Source organism: Chlamydotis macqueenii, chromosome 21 (genome assembly GCF_036417535.1).
Source record: "Chlamydotis macqueenii isolate bChlMac1 chromosome 21, bChlMac1.mat, whole genome shotgun sequence".
NCBI classification, from domain to species: Eukaryota; Metazoa; Chordata; class Aves; order Otidiformes; family Otididae; genus Chlamydotis; species Chlamydotis macqueenii.
The window spans coordinates 2,082,960-2,105,116 of NC_141576.1; the positions used below are offsets into that span (position 1 = coordinate 2,082,960).

At 42.3% G+C, this 22,157-nt stretch overlaps 1 protein-coding gene across 1 annotated transcript in view; it reads right to left on the reverse strand.

Moving 5' to 3' along the window:
- Positions 1-22,157, reverse strand: part of PLCH2 (phospholipase C eta 2) — a 102,093-nt gene that overhangs the window by 24,779 nt on the left and 55,157 nt on the right. Inside the window, exons 5-11 of the mRNA XM_086764471.1 lie at positions 14,146-14,292; positions 12,679-12,922; positions 11,986-12,115; positions 6,562-6,732; positions 3,209-3,302; positions 1,486-1,689; positions 784-904 (exon numbers count right to left, since the gene is read on the reverse strand). Coding sequence (XP_086620597.1) covers positions 784-904; positions 1,486-1,689; positions 3,209-3,302; positions 6,562-6,732; positions 11,986-12,115; positions 12,679-12,922; positions 14,146-14,292 — 1,111 coding nt within the window. The remainder of the gene's footprint in view (positions 1-783; positions 905-1,485; positions 1,690-3,208; positions 3,303-6,561; positions 6,733-11,985; positions 12,116-12,678; positions 12,923-14,145; positions 14,293-22,157) is intronic.

Genomic DNA, 22,157 nt, shown 5'->3' on the forward strand with positions numbered 1-22,157 from the left:
TTGCGACAATTTCAGAAACATTGCTATATATTCTGCTGCTCAGCTTTCCTCTGCTTTATTTACCATGTCTTCAGGCCAACTCCAAAAACATCAGGCTCAGAACAAGTGGGCTGGGCCAAAATTTCAGTGCAAGTTCAGCTCTGCTGATGAAGGCAGAGGGACTGCTTTGGAGAAGCTACTGGAAACTTTTACAGAGATAAATTTATTTATCTTAAATATATATATATATATGTTGACATACACATTTTGACTCTTCGGAGGAGGACAGTACTGCCAAGATGTGTGAAACTTCCATTGTGTAACTCTCTGATTTCCTGAGCAATGCACAGGTAGGGAAAATAATCTGTTTCTCTTGAACACTCCACTTTCTCCACAGCTGGGCTCCTGTCTCTTTGTATTCCTTTGCTGCCTGACTTGCTTCCTACCCCTGGAGCAACCAGCCAACTGTAGCCTTGGCATCACTGGAGTGCACGTCCAGAGGCACGTGGTTAAACCATCAGCTATTTGCTAAAAACATTCACCGTCAAAACATGTTCATCCTTTTGTCTTCTATGAATGGGATAAAGACAGATGCACAACTATGTACGGAATGCCCCTACTCAGTCAGTTTTGCCTTGTTATTTCTTTCTGAAGGCTTTCTCCCCACAGAAAACAACTCAGAATTCTGCCCGGCTTAGGCAGGAACAGGATTTTCAGGATTTTCACTGACTGCCTTTAAAGGACACCCAGGAACGCTCCAGTTTACAGCCCTGAGACTCAAAAGTTGCCAGACTGTGTACATACTCATTCTTGACAAAGGCATATTTGTTGATCGTTTCAATCACATCTTTGAAGAGAATTTTGGAAGTCAAAGTGTATCCATGGTGGACAATTGGTTCACCGTCCGGCCCATCCCAGCAGTCAACTGTAGAACAGAAACAATGACACCCATCAGACAAGGAACATCTGGGGCCACCATCTGTGGAAGACTACGAGACCCTGCAACTCCCTGCAGCAACACAGTCACACATGTACCCAGCAAAGCAAGGTACAAGTTCATTCCCACCCTTCATCTCTGTCTCCCTCTCACTGTGCTGAACGCCCTTCCTTTGAAGAAACTCCCTGGCCTTGATATTCTACTGCGTTCAGGCAACCAGGTTCATTGTTTGGGAAAGCCCCAAACAAAAAAGATTTCATTTAGTAAGTGCTGAGGAGTATTACGACAGGAAGAGAGATGACATAGTATAGCATTACTTGTATTATGCTACTGCTAAACCTGAGAAGGAAAGCAGTGAATCTTAGCCAAGCTTCTCACACCACAAACAAAGCCAAGACTTGGACATCTCTAGCCCTCCTCAGATTTTGCCTAACCTTATACTCATTTACAATCATATTTCCATTTTTCCTCTACCCAGTTACCATGTCTTCTGCAGAGGTCATGAGTTTTCTTTTAGAGAGGAGAAACAAAACTACGGAGCCTACTGATGATTGGTGTTTGATCTTTACCTTCTACGCAACGACAGCCAGATTGTAGCACCCATGCATACATGTCCACCCTAGACTGGGACATCAGTTGATCTCCCATGAGGTAGGTATTATGTGAAGAGGTAATGAAATAGTGGCTCAGAGGATAACTCATGTCCTGATTCACTTGGTAGTGGTCTGGGTTGAAGATGTCCCCTGATGGACTTCGCATGTAATTGGTGAAACCTGCAAACAAACAATACTATAAATAACACAGTTTTGTCCTTTTTGTTGCAGCTGAGGATGCAAGGCAATGCAGACACATGAATGAGTATGAATGGGCAAAGAACACTGTACTATTATTTTACTACTACTGAAGTGCCTCCAGGTGTGGAGAAGACATGAGAAAAATAACTTCTCCACGTGTGTGTGTGGACACCTGCGCACATGTGCATACACGTATATGCATGCAGCTAAATATCTGTTTTTTAAGCAGTTTGTTCTTCTTTGTCAGTACCAAAACCAGCAACGTGTCCCTCGTCAGCTTCTCAGTCACCTCTGTTCACTCTTGTCATCAATGCACTCTAGAAACCTCCTGCGCTAGATAAGCTCTAGATTAGACATGTTGTCTCCTGTCACTCTTCCAGCAAGATACTGAAGTGGTTAAAGTCTCCCGTACGGAGCAGAGCCTGCTAATGTTAAGCTTTTCCCAGTTGCCTCAAAATGACTCTGTCTTCTTCTTCCTCCTGATCAGATCTGTAGCAGACACTCAGCAGAATGTCACCCATGTTGGACTGCTCTCTAATCCTAACCCATAACCTATCAACTGTTTTACAATCCATTCTTAGGCAAAGCAATTTTACAGATCAGGCTAGTTTTTAAAAAGTTTTTCTTTACAGTACGAAAAACTACAATTGTCTGAAAAGCCTAATCTGACCTTCCAAGCTATGAGGAAGGCAAGATAACGAACCTGATTATTCATTGTTTATTTGACTGCCACTGACTATAAAGCAGAAAATAAAAACATGAATATGTCAACTGCTACACTCACTTGGCATTAGTATAAGCTTTAAAATAAACTGAAAATTTACTCTGAAAATAGAAGAGACCTGAATCTATTCTAAGCAACTATTGTTTTTTTTTGAAAAAAACAAAAAAAACAAAAAAAACCAAAAAACCACCTTACACAATATACCAGAAACTACCCACTTCTTCATGCAGCAAACCAAACTGAACTTGCATTTTGCCACTTTTCACTCCCAGAAATGGACAAGACTGATTTTCAAAAAGTCCTAGAACTTTTGCACAAAAACTAACTCCTGAGGAACGTACTCTGTCCTTGAGTCAATAATATCTGGCAGAAGATTTACTATTTAAGTAATATCATCCCACTTCACATGTTTACTCTGGATCAGATCACTCCTCTTACTAAAACTTAAAAGGATTTCCAAAAATACCTGCAGGAATGATGCAACTAAATTCTACTGTATTTTCCAAAAGCACAAATAAAACACATCCAGCTCCAGCTGACCTTCAATGACTGCTGCTTCATCATGATATGTACCTCTCAAAATCTTCCAAAGGGTACCAATTTCCCCTTTGGTTCCTCAGCAAACTGTAGATGTTAAAAAAAGCCCTACAGAAAAGCAGACTCTATACAACATGACACAATTCTATGGCTGTGTATGATGCAAACAAATGCGATATTCTGATAAGCATTTAAACAGTTGCCTCTCTCCCACACAAGCTGCACCAGCCAGCTTACCATCAATTCCCAGAGCTCCCTCCTTCTTGTTCTCCAGGCATGGTTCAAACTTGCTGATGATCTCCAGGCAGTGCTCTTTAGTCACGTTTGTCATCTGTAAAAGTAGCAAAACCGAAGTGTTAACTAGCAATCACAGCTTCTGCTGGCTCTTTCCTCTGTGGACAGTTTAACAACTGGCCAGATCATCCATAGTGGTACCGAGGATTTCCAGTTACCCAGTGAGATTCCCAGTCCTGTCAATCAGTGTCAGGTCAGATAAGAACCAGACCGCTTTGTGAAACGTTTCCATCCCACTGGCAGCTGCCTGATGGCAGCCAATAAAGACCCAGTTCTGCTTTGTAGGTCAAATCTGGTTAGAGTGGTGTTAGGCACACGGAGCACCCAAACAGAACAAGCTTTGTCACAAACCAATGGGATTTCTTCTCGTCTAGGATTAAAGAATCAGTTTGCATTATCAAAGGGTTTTTACTTCAAAATCAAACAAAAAAAAAAAAGGCTCATCTTTATGCAGCAGACAGAAAAATCAGTTACTAGCAGGGTAACAGGAAAACAGGACATAATGCTCTCAGAAAGCTCCTCGAGGAAATGGGGCTGTTCACTCTGGAGAAGAGGAGGCTCCGGGGAGACCTTAGAGTGGTCTTCCAGTGCCTAAAGGGGGCTACAAGGGGAGAAACTCTTCAGCAGGACCTGTTGTGACAGGACAAGGGACAATGATTTTAAAATAGAGGGAGGTAGATTCAGACTGGAAATAAGGAAGAAATTCTTTATGCTGAGGGTGGTGAAGCACTGTCCCAGATTGCCCAGAGAGGCGGTGGATGCCCCATCCCTGGAAACATTCCAGGCCAGGTTGGCCGGGGCTCTGAGCAACCTGATCTGGTTGGAGATGTCCCTGCTCCTTGCAGGGGGGTTGGACTGGGTGGCCTTTACCGGTCCCTACTATCCCAAACTATTCTATGAGTCTATGATAAAGGGAAATGCATGTTTACAAATGTTAGCATTTATAAGAAAAAGGCCATTTATGATAAGCTGTAGCTTTTTTTATCTTGCAATGTTTTCATCATTCAACTTTAACACTACTATTTAATATCCCTTCTATTTACTGTTGATTTATCCTCTAATTATTATCCCAGCTATTATTTAATATTCCTGTCCTGAGTGGCCCAGCAAATCCTCTCCATCAGATGCTGCCCATGACACGTGAACACACAGCCCTTGTCACCAGAGGGGGCTGCCAATCAAGTGACCACGTTGACGACTGTTTTGGCATCGTGGAATCTTTGCTTAGGGGGAAATGAAACCACCAGCATATCTACTACCAGATCAATGCCTTTTCTGGGAGTAATTTAAAATCGAATTAATAAACGTAAAAAAGGAAGGAAAAAAAAACCCTAACCCTTTATTTGCCTGTACGTTATATGTTTGCTGGGTTCAAAAGAAAAAGCTGTGGAACACCAGAAGGCTTTTCTGGTACAGCTCCAGACGCGCAGAATGAACACACTTATTTTTCGCTGTCCATATTGTATGGGAAAGAGTAGCACGAGGCAAGGGAGGGAAGCCCCACTGGCACGAGCTGTCCATGTCAGTGATTAGCTGAGCTGATTCGTGTCCCGTGGCTAGTGTTCACCTTCCTCTACATCATCTGGAGGATCAATTGACCAATGAAATGGAAACATACCCCACTGACCTAAAAAGATAACTGCCAGAGAGGTGGCTTTTTTATTCATTCCTTTTTTAGACAACTTTTGAAACTGATGGAGATTTATGATTTACAGGCATGCAGCTTCAAAAGAGATCATGACAGAAAAAAAAGGCAAAGAGTAGTCAATGCATTTGTTCCTGCACTGACTGCATCTTGCTGTCCAATTATTTTTCCTCACTTCAGAATCTTCCACAAGTCTCTAGATGAAAGATCACAGGATTGTTCAAGGACCTCAGGAAGTCATTCAGCCCAAAATCCTGCCCAAAGCAGGGTCAGCTACAAGGTCACATCAGTTAGCTTAGAGCACTGCCAAGCCTGCTCCTCAAAACCAACAAGGATGGAGGCTGCACAACCTCTCCAGGCAACCTATTCCAATGGATCAATGTCCTCACGGTACAGATATTAGATGCCTTGCCATCTTCTGGTCTGCCAAATTACTATATACCAGAAAGACCCAAACTTGTTCTGACCAAGGGGTATTTGGGACGGGAGTAAAAGTGTTAGGCTTCCAGGTAGCTTGGCTGCAAAGATTCCTAACACCATAAAGGTTCAAGTCAGTGATGGAGGAAGCAGAGCAGCGGGCACGTATGTGGTCCACCACACACAGAGGCAAGAAACTTTCACATTTCATCATTAGAAAATAAGAATACATCAACACTAGGTTCCTTTTTCATCAAAACATATACAAACTGTCAGAAAATGGACAGAAAATGGACTTCCGTAACTTCAATGTGCACAAGTGACTGATGGAGATAATTTCTAACCTGACTGATGTAGGCTAGCCCCTCGCTAAACCCAGCAACACAAGTGGGTGGCGTTTACTGCAACCCAGCACGTAGTTTGCTGGTATTTTGCTGAATGTGCATAAACAACTCTAAGCACTCTAAGTACAGGAACACCTCAATACCTGAATAGCAGAGCTTATAAAGCTGTGAATTAACATCTCTGAGGAGCTGTAAAATGTCTCAGATTCATAAGCAACATTAAATACCATGCTTATCATTATCTACCGGCTGCTGCCACCACCACACCCCCCCATATTATTATACAGATCATATACACACTACCTGGCTTGTCAGACAACAATACTTCACCTGTTTCAGATCAACAAAATGGGAAAACAGTCTTTAAGACTCACTCCAGCAATGGAGTTAAAGCACCAAGAGACAATTTAATATGTACTACAATATATCCTCAAAAAGCTTTCCAGACTTGAATAATCCTCTCAACAGCTCTTCAAAAACATAATCTTCTAATTTACACACTGAAATAATGTGACAAAGTAATTCAGTGTCTCCTCATGGACAATGCACTAAGTTAAAAGCAGAGCCAGAAACACCGTCTTTGCACCTGGGTACTGAACATTGGGAAAAGACAGATGCTGGTGGAACGGTCCTAAGAGAACACGTGAAAAAGAAACTAGAGACTCTATTTAGGGAGACAACAAAAGAGCCTACAGAAAAAAAGAGGTAGTGAGAGCAAGAAGCTTCAATAAATAGTCACGTCAGCCTACAAGACGAAAATCAAGAGGCATCCAGCTGTCCATTTTTCACACGCACGACAACAAAGTTTGCACCCCTGTGAAAAAGCAATGCATTCCCAATGGCAAACAGAAAGGCACAGGGACTGGAAGTCTTTCCTGGCTAGGGCTTACCTTCTGCTCAGTCTCCAAAAAGCGTCTCAGGTCATCCGTGTCTAGGTAGTCCTTGTGGTTGCTGTAGGTGAGCATTAGCAGGTACAAATCGCGCCGCGTTGACATCATCTTATAGAAGGCGCAGAACTCGTCAAAGCCCAGCGTGCCCTGGTTATCGTCCGTATCAGCCTCCTGCGTTACACAGCAATAAGGCAATGAGACACTCAATTGCCCCGCAATAGTCTGAACAAACTTTAAATAAACAAATTTCTGCATGAGAATAAAGTAATAATGAAATTAAATGCAGGCTGACGCTGCCCGACACAGCTACTCACTGTACGGCCCGCTAGAACAGACTGATTCATCAGGCAGATGTTGTCATACGGATGCTTTGCATAGCTTTCTGCTTTGAACCTCTAAAATACATGCGTAAGAGCACGAGCCAAGAAACAACTTCTAATGTCTTAATTGTTCCACAGGGAACCCTGCTTGAAGGATTTCTTCTGTCTATGGCAATGAAGACAGCGTACTCTGCAGCACAGAACAGAACATGCCTATGTCTGGCAGAATTACCCAGGCACATTTTCTTGAGAAGAATGAGAACCCAAGTCATCTTGAAATTAATTTTATATCCAGGATTTGGGAGGATATCTAGTAAATCTACGGTCATAAACTAATAAGATCTGCAAGAATGCTAATTTTTCAAATAAAGAAAAAATAATCAGTAAATGCCACTATATTCTGTGGTATAGCTATCCCCTACGACACGTATGTTTGCTGGTTCTTCACCTCTGGGGGTCAGGTGCCCCAGCCTGTGACCCAAGCCACCTTCAGTTCTATCCGCAACACTACTTACTGTTTGCACACAGCAGAGAGAGAATTTCTTCAAAGAAATCTTGTGAGAGCCTGATCGCAATGGGACCCACCCAGTGACACAACTAATTGGAGGAGAGATTGTAGAATTACCGTGTTTCCTAAAAGCCTGTTCATAAAAGCGTGAAAAAATTAAAGAGAAATTCTGCCAGGGGAAAATCCAATGGTTCCCAGACAGGACAGGCAACACTTGCATATTTTATGAAAAAAAAAGCTTCTCCAGCACTCCCTGCTTTGTTCTCAGTAAGGGAGTTGCCAGCATACTGCTTTGCTCACCTTCACTGTAGACGAGTTTAGGCACATTTCAGGACACAAAATTTAAAAATAAGTAAATCAGGCAATTTTTTACCAAATCTTCATGTTTTTCACCAATTCCTTCACGTACGGCCATACATGGGCACTTTATCAGTTGAGGAAAATGCTGATAACAAGCTCTCACACCCAGGGACAGAAGCACCGAGCAGCCTTCCCAACGCACTTCTGTCCCGGCACGCAGGTGTCGGCGCACAGTTCCTTGCCAAGAGCCAAGCACTGCCATCGCCCTGCCTTTTATTCTAATGCACCCACAGAGATTTTTACAAACTGACACAAACTGTCTCCTCTTTCCTTGCTCCCAAAGGACACCCCACGCTTGCTCCCTACCCTTCAGTCTTGACAGACCTCACTATTTTGTCTCTTTGCCGAGCCTGTCTCGGCCACAACACGGAAGCTGGCAGCGCTATGGAGGAAGCGGCTGGAAGAACGAGTCGCCGTGAAGTCACAGATGAAGCTTCTTTAGAAATGAGCCCCAGGTGAAAATATGAATGTGTTTGTGGGCAAGAAGTAGCTAATAAAAATGGCTTTTCCCATTGTAAGTGTAGCAAGATTTTTTTAAACAACTCACTACTTTTTAAACTAGAAAAATTAACATTCCAGGTAACTGTCTTCAAGACCTACATATAACCTACCCCATTCTATCTTAAAATACTTGGTGTAGCTATTTCATTAACCAAGAGATTTGATTTTTAATTTCAAGGCTGCTTAATACTCCAATTCTAAGCTCTCAAAGAGCAATGACATTTTCAGTTGAGGCCAGTCAGTTTAACTATGCGTTGCATGTGGAAAAAGCAAACCTATTCTTCCTCGTTAACGGTATTTCTAAAGCATTCAATATGTGCAGTAATTGCCATTGATTACAAACAGTAAAAACAGAACATAGCATAAAATAAGCGCATTTTTTTTTGCCAGGAAAGTTTTACCCAGTCTCGTCTATTCGGTTTGCATCAATCCTATGGTTCATCCTGGAAAGAGAGTCACTTTAATTGACTAATTTTAATGAGTTTTTAAACTCAGTTCCTCACTGAGCTACATCCATTAGCCTAGTACTTGCTGGTATGAAAGAAAAATACTGAAGAAAAAAAAAAGTAATGGGTAAAATCCCTTGATGTTCCCTGGCTGTACATGCATGATTCTCAAAGGCTTTTGAGCCTGGAATGTGTCCCAGAACTGAATTATTGAAAATCCAGCGATCACCGGGCTAGGATGACTTTGCAGTACACATGAAGCAGTGCTCAAACAGCCGCCATTCAACCTGTGAGATTTTCAGGCACCTAAATGTACATAAGTTTCTTAAGGTCCATACACACCCCGTCCAGACACTGAACCAGAAAATTAAACCAGGTGAGAAGCCCTCCCCTCCCATACCCTCAGAAGGTACAGCCTGCACCCCAGGGGCACCCATTCTGCGTGCAGAAACAACCAGGACCTGACACAGGAGCACGTACTCTTGCAGAGACAGAACTGCAACCGTTCATGCCAATAGCCGGTACTTTCAGAATTTAAATAACTTTCCGCTGGCAGCAGACATCTGTTTTGCACAAACTGGTGTTTAATGGAATAGCCTCATGTGAAATTGTTTAGGGTCATAATCATACAGCTCTAAATTCATCAACTGGATAATTTATCACCTGTAGAAGTGAAAGACAAACTGACATTTTTTTCTTCCCCGAACAAGAGCAAAGGCAAAGGGGAGGGTATCTGCCAGTTTCTGGTGACCAGCAGTTCCTTCCACTGAAAAATGTTTTTCTATTTGAAAATGTCTATGGTGTTGAAATGCAATAATGTGCAACAGCAGGGACAAATCTACAGGTAAAATACTAGCCTGACGCGTACACTAGGATAACTGTACCAGCGAATTACGGAAAACTTTCCAGTAGCCTTTCCTTCCCTCCCATACCCTTGAGTTGCCGTGGTTTGCAGAGTTACCCTGTTTTCCATGCGCCATTTGAGCATATTTTACCATTGCGGACCCACAGAGTAACTGACATTGCACAGAAGATGCAATCAGACAGGCTTCAGCGTCAGCTGTCAGCAGGGTGAAGGAAAGAGCAGAAAGAGATGCAAGCTGAAAAAACATTCAACCGGGAGGCATTAGAACAAATACACACAGCCATGGAGAACGCAGCTTTCAAGGTTCATTTTTTCCCCAGTCAGACTAGTCAGAAGATTTCCAAGTTACATTCCTTACCCAAATTATTCTCCAACACTCTTCTCTTCTACTATGGTTAAGAGGCCATGAAGTGGGTCTGTAACTGTCCACGGCAAAACGCAGCGGCTGCATTGGTTTCTAACTGAGGGAAGCGATCGCTTCGCCTTCCTTTCTTTTGTCAAAGAGTTACAAGAATGACAGTTTCGTGTTCAAAGGGAATACAAAATCACCCATCCAATTGTACACATCCAATTATTGTTCAGGTTTGTGTTAAAATACCTGACTTATCAGAAGTCATGCTGACGGCCACTGTTCTCGCCTTCTCCTTGATCCCACACCGAGCTACCCGTCCCGGGCAGGAAACGACGTTTCCACGAGTCTGCACAGAGAGCTCACTGAGCTACGCAACATTCTGGAAGTTCTTTAAGGAACAAGAGCGGCTATACTAAAGTTTGTTTGCGCAAGACTTATAAACTGTAAGATAAAGCCTCAGCTGACTGTTTATTTTTATTTTTATTGTTCTTTAGCAATGGAACAATTCTATAATTAGTGGCTGTCATCACCAAAAGTGATGGTTTCACTTTCATTCAAGGTTCTTAACACCATCTAAATGTTGAAGCTTAGGGTTTACATTTCTTACCATCCCTCTCTGTATGGATCAGCTTCACATACAAGTAGGTAGTTCTCTAGGGAATACTAAATTCAGTAGAATGATATAGATCTCTCCTAAATGATAAACAGAGTCGAATTTTTTCATCTTAGCAGAGACGGTGTCAAAAACAAGAGCAGTCATTCACTAGCAGGAATCAGTAAGATGATTCCAAAGACTCTGAAATGACTTCAGGTTTCTGTTTCACAGGACAGGAGCTTTCTAATATTCTTGCCCTAGTGCATTAAAAGCAGGATTAAAAATAAAAAAGGGATCTTTACACTTTGGCAATACCAAAAGTGCCACTTGTTTCAAAGCGGTCTTCTAGCTCCACAGCAATAGGAAACAGTATGTGTCCAAGCAGTTTCATTCCATAAGTACTTTATCAAGCCAGGAACAATCACTCAAAACAAGAGTAAAAGCTTTGGAAAATGAAGACATGAACTTCAAGAAATCTTTAATCAGTCTTGTATCGATCGCAAACTGCCCAGGGGTTGCACAACCTCAGTAAATGCTCGGAATAAAAGATGGCTCAGTCTGCAAGCACCAGCAGGGAACAGAATTACCTTTGCCTTGCCACAGATCTTTGTGTGACCTTACGCAATTCGCTTAGTCGTGCTTCAGTTTTGTGAAACACGGCTTATAACATTTCCCTGCCTTAAGTTAGGCAAAACTCACATATTCAGCTACACACAATGCCTTGGATGGATTTAGACTGTCTAGAAAGCCATTGGTAGATAGGTATTTGATCTCTTTCGGTGCTACTGGAATTCCAGTATTTAGTTTTCTCTGAAACAACCTCTCACAGCCTTTCCAAGAGAACATTATGTAAAATACCAGAGCTGCTGGAAAATCATACTGGGATGTCCCTGACTCAGAGTAGTGCTAAAGTCATGGCAGTTCGCTACGCTGAAAACTATGGATTCAACTTCTGCTTAGGTCCTTCACACAGCAAACTTTTGGATTATGAAAGCATGCGCATCTCCATAGCTCAGTTGCTCAGTAAATTGGGTCACGGTCAGCAGAATGCATTGTCAAACAAATAGCTCTTAGCAGTGCAAAAAACATGACCGATACGGAAGTTTGCACACTGGATATTTTATTAGTACCGGTTACTGGAGGATATCGGATACTTTACTGGATGATATCTGTTAGAGAGAACATAACCAGAGGAGGAAACGTGACTGAGTTTCAGATCAACAAGTACAGCAAAAAAGTAATCTTTGTATTGTGTGTATTTACGTTATGTAACACCAGAAGGTACCTGGTGTAATGCCTTTTTCTATGAATAACAATTTGTCTGTGACGTGTTTCTGGAGCTCTCTTCAATTTACCAAATGGACTGTGTACAATCTCTCAGCAGAGTGGAAACGAACCAGCTGCTGAAGTATTTACAATGTCTCCTGTTAGGTTCCATGTTACATCTCCAGCAGCTCAACCCATTTCCATTTCTTACCTTAAACATTTGCTTGACTTTCTGGCGGGGTAGGTTCACGTTCAGTTTGTGCATTAGCTGCAGCACTTCACTAATACTCAGACTGCCGTCACCGTTTTTATCCGCCTCATCAAATGTCTGCTTCAACCACATTGAACAGGAGTTAAGGAACAGCATGGAATATCAAGGGATATTACTGAACATTATGCACCTATGATTTTGTTCCCGTTAGGAAAGACTGTATATGAGGCTGGGGATGAAAGAAAGTTCAATGTAATACATAATATAATATAATTCTACTCGTGTTATTTCAGTAAGTTTCTAGACTTGCTATGCTCAACACGCAGCACGTGCTACCTACCTGTACTGCAGGACAGAAGAACTGACTTCTGAGCAAACTGCAACGTTGCATCACGCTCTGTCCTGTATATCCAAATGAAATGGACAGCTTTACACTGGGAGTAACACATGAAAGAATATACCTGTGTGTTTTTCAGTGCACTCCAGCCATTCATCTCCAAATCTTGCCCAGAACAATCCTCCTCAAGGACTCCTCTCTCGGTCTCTGAAAACAGGGAATAAATACAGTGGGAACTGCTTTGAAGCTTTGAGCCTACTGCTTACTTTTAGCAAAACAAACAGTTCAAGGAATGCCTACGCTATTGATAGCTCTCCACCACTGGGAAATACTCTCAGACAGTACAAGAAGGATATTGGTCTCTGGTCCTTTGGCGTTTTGAGAGGCTGTCTTCATCACTGATCCCTGCCATCAGGTATTTCAGCCCTGTGATCCAGGTGCGTGCTTCGTCTCCACTGGAAGATACCAGGTCAAGAGATTCCATGTGGTCTCCATAGTAGATGCTGAAGCAGCAGTTGGGATCAAAACTGCCATCGGCATAGCGCTGAAAGATCTCCGATTGCTTCCCCTCACAAACCTCCTGAATAGAGTCGATAGAAACTAGAATGACAAAAGCATGTAGTTTGTTAATGACTGTGTGCACGCCCTAGGTCAGACAGGACACATTTATCCTGGGCAGAAATCATGTAGTGAAAAGGCCTAAACCTCCTACTGAGAGGTCCCCAATGCACACAGGTTGTGCCTGCAACTCATTTACAACATACTACGCTGCTGCAACACGCATAGCTAACAACAGCAGCTTAATCTTCATAAACTATTAATCATAAAATCATTTACTGCCCTTTAAATTCAAGTACAACATTCTTCTTGATCACCTGTGAATGAACCAAATCCTTTATGCTCATTGCAGACGACACCAAACTGGGCGGGAGCGTTGATCTGCTGGAGCGTAGGAGGGCTCTGCAGAGGGACCTGGACAGGCTGGATCGACGGGCCGAGGTCAGTTGTATGAGGTTCAACAAGGCAAAGCGCCAGGTCCTGCACTTTGGTCACAACAACCCCAATGCAACGCTACAGGCTTGGGGAAGAGCGGCTGGAAGCTGCCCAGCGAAAGGGAGCTGAGGGTGCTGGTTGACAGCTGGCTGAACATGAGCCAGCAGTGGCCAACACCATCATGGCTTGCGTCAGGAACACCGTGGCCAGCAGGAGGAGGGAAGTGATCATGCCCTTGTACCCAGCAGTGGTGAGGCCGCACCTCGAATACTGTGTGCAGTTTTGGGCCCCTCAGTACAAGGACGCTGAGGTGCTGGAGCACATCCAGAGAAGGACAATGAAGCTGGTGAAGGGTCTGGAGAACAAGTCTTATGAGGAGCGGCTGAGGGAACTGTGATTGTTTAGTCTGGAGAAGAGGAGGCTGAGGGGAGATCTTATTGTTCTCTACAATTGCCTGAAAGGAGGTTGTAGGAAGGTGGGTGCTGGTCTCTTCTCTCAAGTAACTTGTTATAGGATTAGAGGAAATGGTCTCAAGTTGTATCAGGGGAGGTTTAGATTGGATATTAGGAAAAATTTCTTTACTGACAGAGTGGTCAAGCGTTTGAACAGACTGCTCAGGGAAGTGTTGCAGTCACCGTCCCTGGAGGTGTTCAAAAAAAGTGTAGACGTGGCACTTCAGGACATGGTTTAGTAGGCATGGTGGTGTTGGGTTGATAGTTGGACTTGATGATCTCAGAGGTCTTTTCCCACCGTAATGATTCTATGACTTGTTTATAAGAGGGCAAGACTCTAAAAGGAATCAGAAGAAAGGTTCTGCGGTTGACACTCACTTTTAGCTTTCTCGTTCTTTCGAGAGGGTCTCCAGCGAATACATGACTTGTGCTCATCCAAGTAATAGAAGCGGACCAGCCCTTTGGAACTGCCACGGAGTTTGATCATTTGGGTACCAGCTTGCATGGAACTCATACATCTTTCCACTGAAGAGAGAAAAAAAGTGATATCAGTAAATCAGACTTTGCTCTCACATTTTGCCTTTTCAGGAAGAAAATATAACAAGCAGCTGCCAAATTAATGGTTTAAATTACAAAGGGTAAGATTTCCTGTACTGTCTAATATAAGAGCTCAGGTTATATGATCAAAAAGTCAAAAAGATTCTTCACAGCTGTGGACTTATCTGTAAATGTGAAAGCAAAAATACCCAAGAGAAGCAAAGCAGAGTAAAAAGAAATGGAAAAAAATTAATTTATCTTCCTGTGCTTTAGAGCTCATATTCAGACAAATTCAGTTAATTTACTCAAGAAAAGAAGGTTCAACAAAATAGATTCATTTGAAAGCCGTTCACTAATAATAAAAGAAAATTCAAATTGAAAGCCACAATTCTGTATAGTACATTGTTTAATGAAATACGGAGAGAAGGTGTTAAATTAAGAACATGTAATCTCTCATCTAACATTTTATTTCGTAAAGCTGGTCCCTTGCTTTCAATCACAGACGCCCTTAGATGGAATCGATGTGGCCAGCAGGTAGTAGCTGTAAACGCAAATGTTGTGTTACAGCTCAGGAGCCCTACTAAAAACCGAGAAATGAGAGAAGTATGAACACCTCACCTGTTACAAAGCACAAAATAATAAAGAAGCACCAAAATAAGAGTACAGTTTATACAACAGATATTTATTTTGCTTTTATGTGAAGTAAGAACATACTCTTCAGCTGTTGAAATGTTAATAAGCACCCTTGGATAGCTTTTTCAATGCAGTTGTTCGTGCCTGTAGCAGGATCGCTCACCCAGCCCCACCCAGAGCACACAGCACCTCAGCAGCCACTCTGCTCCCAGTTCCAGCTGATCCGGACACGGGATCCTTCTTTGGTGATGCAACGCACGATGGCAACTTGTGTTTGCAGACACAGACCCGAGTTCAGCTCTGTTCTGCGCACCGGGCAACTGAATGCTCAGGCCATACCGAACACTTGTTTTAACCATCTGTTATCTTTTGGTTTTGGTGACTCAAGGAAAGGAAAGCACAAGAAACATCTTCCTTCTTGTGCCAGGAGAAGAGCAGCAGCTTTTCCGGATCCTAACAACACGAAAGGAGGAAAACCTGTAAGGTAACGCAGAGGCATGGCCAGCCAAAGACCGGGAGATTGAGATGGAGAGGGGAACTGCACCTCCACATCTCCACGTACACATGTGCACTGAAACATACCAAAGGGGAAAAAAAAAATCATAGTGGTGCTCATATCAAACAAAAAATGAGGTTTTTTCTTCTGAAGTCTTTCACAGCAGGTAAATGAGAACAGCACACTGACAGGAGGCAAGTGTAACTGCTTCTCCTTACCATTGTTCAGATACCTTCTTTAAGGATTTGTTTCTACACTTCAAATAAAAACCCCTCAGCCTTGCAATGAACCATTTTTTGGAAGAAATGGCTCCTATCTTCAGTTAAGGCTGAATTTTCTTCTGAGTTAAATAATATTTTGCACATCAATGGTACTTTTTTGCAGAATCCAGTTGAGGTTCGCTCTCTGTTGATCTAATGAGTTGCCTCAATTTGTGTCTGGACAAAATACAGAGAGAGAGAAGACAGACCTCTGTACTGCGGCAAAAAGCAATGTCACAGCGGAGCGGGGAACGAACACGGAACACTTCATTCCAGTCCATTGCTCTCACTGAGCGACACTAGACTGATGCGGGGAAAAGACTCCAAGCGTTTTTTCCTAGTTCATAGTAACATTTACAGCTACCATAAAAAGTTTTAAAGTAACAATAAATAACAAAACTACACAAATCATAAATCCCCACAATTTGTCCTGATACAAGAAATAAACAAAGAGCCTATTTTCGTGCTTATTGTTAGAAAGATGTTCTAACATCTGTTAATTATTTATGGTTCAGTAGCAATATTGTCTTTTCGGAGTTTCTGGGTTTGATGTAAATGTGAGAAGGAGTGGGAGTATTTTAGCATGTGAGGATGAAAAGAAGTTAGAAGGATTGAGTCACTGAGTATTTTTATACATGGACCAGCCTTGTCAAAAGCCTCCCATCCAAACGTGACTGCGGCCGCGGGCTGTGTCGCACAGCGCTGGCCCTGGCCAGCCTCCCCTTTCAGAAGGGCAGCACCACCACACCGCTCAGCCCAGCTCCGCGCTGCTGACAGGCTCTGACACGACGTATCCTGATCCTGGCTAAACCGGCCGCTCTTCTACGTACTGTCAGGAGAGGAAAACGAAATTCAGAGGCTTATTTCTCTGTGGGGCCTCCAGAAGATGGTGAAGATGCAGAAGATGTTGGTGAGCCTAGAAACACCCCTCCAGCACACATGCACTCTAAGGGCAAGTTGTTCCCTGAAAATATTACCAGAGCAAGCCAGCTTTCCCACGTGCAAGCAGAGGACTCCCACACTAGTCATATATTCAGCACTGCAAATCCATTGAGATATTTTAATTGCTAGATTTTTAAAATGTCTCACTGGAAGTGGCTTTGCAGCTATAACCGGCACACCAATAGGTAAACCAAAAACTGACTGATCCAACTATTCCTGCCAGGAATAGCAGTTTCAGTCTAGACAGGAGCCATCAAGTATTTTTAAAAATCCATATACAAATATAATAACATAAATACATATAAAATATGTAATATATAAAATATATCCAGTACAGCGTGGTGGGAATTCTGTTCAGCTGAAAAGTCTTGGAATTAGAAGATATGTTGAAAATTCTGCATAGGAACTGTACAATTGATTTCTGTGAGCATCTCCATGACAGTTCACCGTACCACTGCCCTCATAAAAGTTCTGAGAATGTCACTTCTGAGCCTGAAGACATTCACTCAAGCAATGGCTTTAACGTTAACTCTTGCTGCAGCAACCTGGTTTTGCTTCGTATACAGGCACCTACGCGAACGGAACACATTTGTAGTAATTCCTACCTGACACTATGCCTTATGAACCAAATGAATTGCTATTAAAACCGACTTCTGCTACATAGAGATTTTAGCATCCTGTGGTATATAATGGAGGCAAACCATCTTATCTTTATTTATAGTCTTTAAACTTTACTTATTTACTTATTGTATATTTATTTTTTCTTTACTATTACATATTTAAAATACAGTCTTTTCCTTACAACATGAACTCACTGAGGGACATACTGGTTCGGTTTTCTCTTACATGAAAACTGGACTGTCCCTACTGGGTGGATTTTATTTCACACACACACAAAGAAAACTCCCAAACCAAAAGAAAAACCGCAAGCAACCAATTAAAAAAAAAACAAAAACAAAAACAAAAAACCCCACATAGAACAAAAAAAAAAAAAACAAACCCAAAACCAGAACAGGAGACATTGTCAAGCAGCGAGTGGCACGATCAAGAGTTAAGCTAAGGTTTTCTGTCTACAGTGTTCCCAGACTGGGTGCAGCAGGCTGATTCACATCGTTATGCCAGGATCCAACTACAAAACAAACCACATCCAACTTCATTCATCTTCATTTGTTTCATTTTGCATTCCTACAGCCTCTTAAACCAACCATCTTACTACCAGTGCAAGAACTTCTTCTCCCTTACTCGCTCTCACTGACTCAAGTCTCAATAAATTTCAGGACTCCACTATTCTTTTCACTGGCAAAAAAAAAAAAAAAATTAAAGTATCTTTGAAAAAGAAAATTTCTATATAATTCTGCCAGCAATGGCTGAGAGAGTGTTTGCTGAATATAAGAGAGAACGCAAGACTGCATCCGTCCTTAAAGCACACAACGCTTAATAAAGGAGAGGTTAATGGGAGAAGAGATGCTGTTAATCCTCTAGAAATTAGGGTGCTTAACTCCAGGTCAGTCTGTCGGCTCTCCGTCTCTCGATTGAGACTCCAGCAGCCATCTGGATCCAGAGAGACGCAGAAGCAGAGTAGGATGGCATTTCTGGACCGCTGCAAAAATTCCCATTAGTTTCTAAGCTATACCTCCTACTTTCTTGTTAAAAAGAAAAATAAATAAATCTTTGATTGGTGAAGCTGACAGATGAGGAGGACAAAAAAGTGCTTTCAAGGCAACCGGTGGTTCTGGTCAAGGCCACTGCAGATTTCCTTATCAGCCATGAGTGGCTCAGGAAGACTGCTATTAAAATGCATTTACTAGAACAGGAAACCACATTTCCAACGAGGTTTGCTGGTTTTATTACCTATTTAAAAGAAAGGCTGCTCTAAAGCAGAAAGGGACCATTCTCCGATAGCCAGTGAAGCTTAAGATATTGCCATTGTATATCAGTATTCAGAAAACAACCTCCCAAGAGTCCAGTGACTACTATGGAAGAGACAGAGATATTTATAAACGCTGATTTCAAAGACTGAAAACTACATATACTGCAAGAAAAATCAAAGAGTTAAGAGGTGTACAAATCCTGGCAGGTAGCAAACCTATCTTACTGTGGGTATGGAGAGGGAGATAGATTCCATCTATGCTGTAAAAAAATTTCAGAAGGTCCACACATGTCAAAACGTACAACATCGCATTTGCTTTTCCAGAGGAATGTGAAGAAATCAGTAATGAAACTGTAACTGAGAAGTTCCTCAAAACCAAAAGAACTGCACTAGCAACCTGCAAAGTAACAGGACTAAGGCTATGGCTCCAGTTCTTCTTTTCCGCTCCCCCACACTACTGCTAGACAAAGTTGTCACTAAATAAAACTTAAACACGAAACCTTTCACGATTATCTTGTTCAGTTAAGTGGCCGGTGTCCAGCCTGCATCTTACCAATATGGCCGATTTTCCACCTCGGGGAAGCTACGATGCTGCCACCAACCCAGAAAAACTCTTCAGCCAGACGGGCCACTGAGAACTTATTTTGACGCAAGGGACTTTTTGAGGCATCCATATCTGAGCCAAAGGGCAGCTTCGGAACTGAAAACAATTGCAGGCCTCAGCAGAGATCAAGGTGTAGCACACATTTTCAATGCAATAGCATAAAAATATTATCAGAAAAAAAAACCAAACAAGATAATTGGTGATTTCCAATATCCGGTGGTATTTTTCAGGTTGTTACAGAGCAGTTTCACAGTAAATGTAGGCCTCCTCCCCTGTCCAGATTTAGAATATAAAATCCCAGCAAAATCCTTTTTACTCTATGTGACGTACCTATGTGTCTGATTTTGAGGATGGGGTGGGTTTCAGTTCAACGTTTCAAAGCAGCAGCACGACGGACACAGACAGGGTCGTGAGGCAAGATGTCATGGAGATGAATCCATCCCTGGACAGAGAGGGCTCCTGATGATATTCTCTCTCCTTTGCTACATTATCAGCTGCTAAGCATCCACCAAGACATGATACCAGTTAACAGCTGTTGGTTCTCCACGCCGCTTCCTCCTTCCGACAGCGATTCCCACATAGAGGTCCCCCTTTTCTATATTTGATTAGTAACAGATCTGCAAGTCCCACTCCTGCTGAGGGCTCTACTTGCTCTTCAAAAGCAACCAACGATATCCATTGCAGTAAAGAAGTGCGAAGTTAACAGTAAAATCCGTTCCCCTTTCTGCCCTCCCGAGCCACCCTTGCCTTTCACTGTGAATCTGTGCGGGTGCTTAAGCTCTTCAGTCTCTTTCCAGGTCTGAAAAAAAATGAACAATCACATTTTCTTCTTGTGCAGCTCTTCACGATATCATTGTAACCGTCTTCATCTTTTCTCAGAAGGTTCTCCTCAGTATTTTAAAAGATGCCCGATAAAAGACAGAACATTTCTCTCTAGGCAGTAAAAACTAGACACGATGCAAACACAGCAACGCATGTTTGCTTGAAACCCTAAATCCGTCATACGCACTAATCCTAAAGCCGTGGTTCTGCCCTATCCAGTCAAGGGATTTAGGTGACATGTTACAGATGTAGGGAAAAAAAAAGGTTTAAGGAAAAAATGTTTTCTTGTTCTGCGCCTATGTTAGCACAGCTTTCCACCTCAAACCCGTTTGGGAATGTCTTTGCAAACCGACACCACCCTGCAGAAGATGCTGGCTTAGGAGACAAGCTGCAGAGAACAGGCGCTGTACACAGAAACCAGGAACAGCGAGGGGGCTTGAAAACCGACAGAGAAAAGCAGGTACGGATTAATTTTTAAAAAGCACTAAATCACTACCTCATTCCATTTGAAATGCATCCATTACACTCCAGATACAGAAATCTGTCATTTCTGTTATCACAACCTCTTAATCCACATTAAGTTTTCAGTACAATACGCAATTGCTCTTGCCATCTGTGATCCGCACAAGAGCCTAACACGCTTCTGGCTTGATGAGCTGAACACAAATTGCCCGTTTAAAAACACATTCATTAAGCGCTTCCTACTCCTCCTTTCTCAGTTTGAAAAAGCTTTAGAGTAGTTAATTCCAGAGATGATTCACTCTCAATTAGAAGTTGTTTATCTCACCACCTGTGCCCAGAGTTCTTGCATTGGGCTGGACTCAGAGTTTCACCACAGATTAACTCCAAAGAAAAACCAAACTGGGTCTGCACTAAGGGTCAGCGGTGGCAATAAAGCTACGTACACCCATGTCACCTTCTGCTGCTTGTTCGAACACTTTGGCAATAGCCTTCCACCCTCCTAAGGCATCTTTCAAGAGTCATTTAGCGAGGTAAATGCAAAATAGCTCTCATCAGAGGAGGAGCAACTTCTGCAAAGAAGCATACACTCATACAACAGAAAACTGCTCCACAGAAGGCAAGAACCCACGAGCTACTGTTCCACAGATCCTAGTCCTTTTTTTCAGAGGAAGCAAGATCTAGCATGGGCCAGAATGAGACCTGAGAAATGTGAGCTTAATTACCTGCTCTACCCCATGTTCCTCTGAATTTCTTACATAAATCCGTAAACAGCTTCGCGGGTAATTTCCATGCTACAGAAATAAGATCTTAAATGGGGAGAATGACACTGTTGTACCTCACAAGGGAAGAGATACAACTAAACGTTAAGGCTCTCCATTATAAGAAGACAGAGTTAAGGTAAAATTTTGCAATAAACCAAAAGTATTGTGGCTGTTTAGCTCCTTTTTTTTTTTCTCTTGCAGCACCGATGAGAAGGATTCCTTGCAGTCTTCCAGGCTGTACATTCAACAAAATCTCAGTAGCTGGCACTCTGTGTGCCAGACAGCAAAAGGTACTCCTTTGAAAATTCAAAACGTAATTCTGCAAGGACATCTTAGATTCGGCATTAACCATTTCTGTGTTACCAGCCTGGGGACAAAGGGAAGGCAGAGAGTGAAACAGAACTCTTTTGGCAGCATTGCTCAAGATACTAGTTTCACAGTTCAGAATTAGAATTCTGCACAAAAAGGACTTTGAATGTGGATTTGTTTTCATTTGAGTAGAGAAATGCCAGTGATTTATAGCACCAGAAAAGAAGAACTACATCAATATTTGAGTTAGATTTAGATTCGTAATGCAAAGCCCACCTGGAGAAGGTTAATTTAAATCCTTTTAGTTTGCACTATCAGTCCATCCTTCAGGCCTCCTGAGAAGACGATCACATAAACAGAGAAAAATAAAACCTTTCGAAAAGCCCATTTACTGATTCTGCTGGGTACTGGGTAACAGTGTGGGAAAGCAAAAGGAAACAACAAGGGGTTAACCGTGGCATAATCCCTCTCCCAACTCTTGAAGCACACTGAGCTCAGGACTTAGGGTCTAAGCCTATTGAAAAGGGTTTCTATTCTTGCCTCACTTGACATCCTCAGAAAAACCTTGCTCACCTGACACAATATGCAGATTAAAGACTTCTTTCCATGGCACTTTAGAAACGTATTATTCTGAGTGTAACAAAGGCTTTTGATGCCACAAAAAGATCTGAAAACCAACAATGTTTGAGTCTGC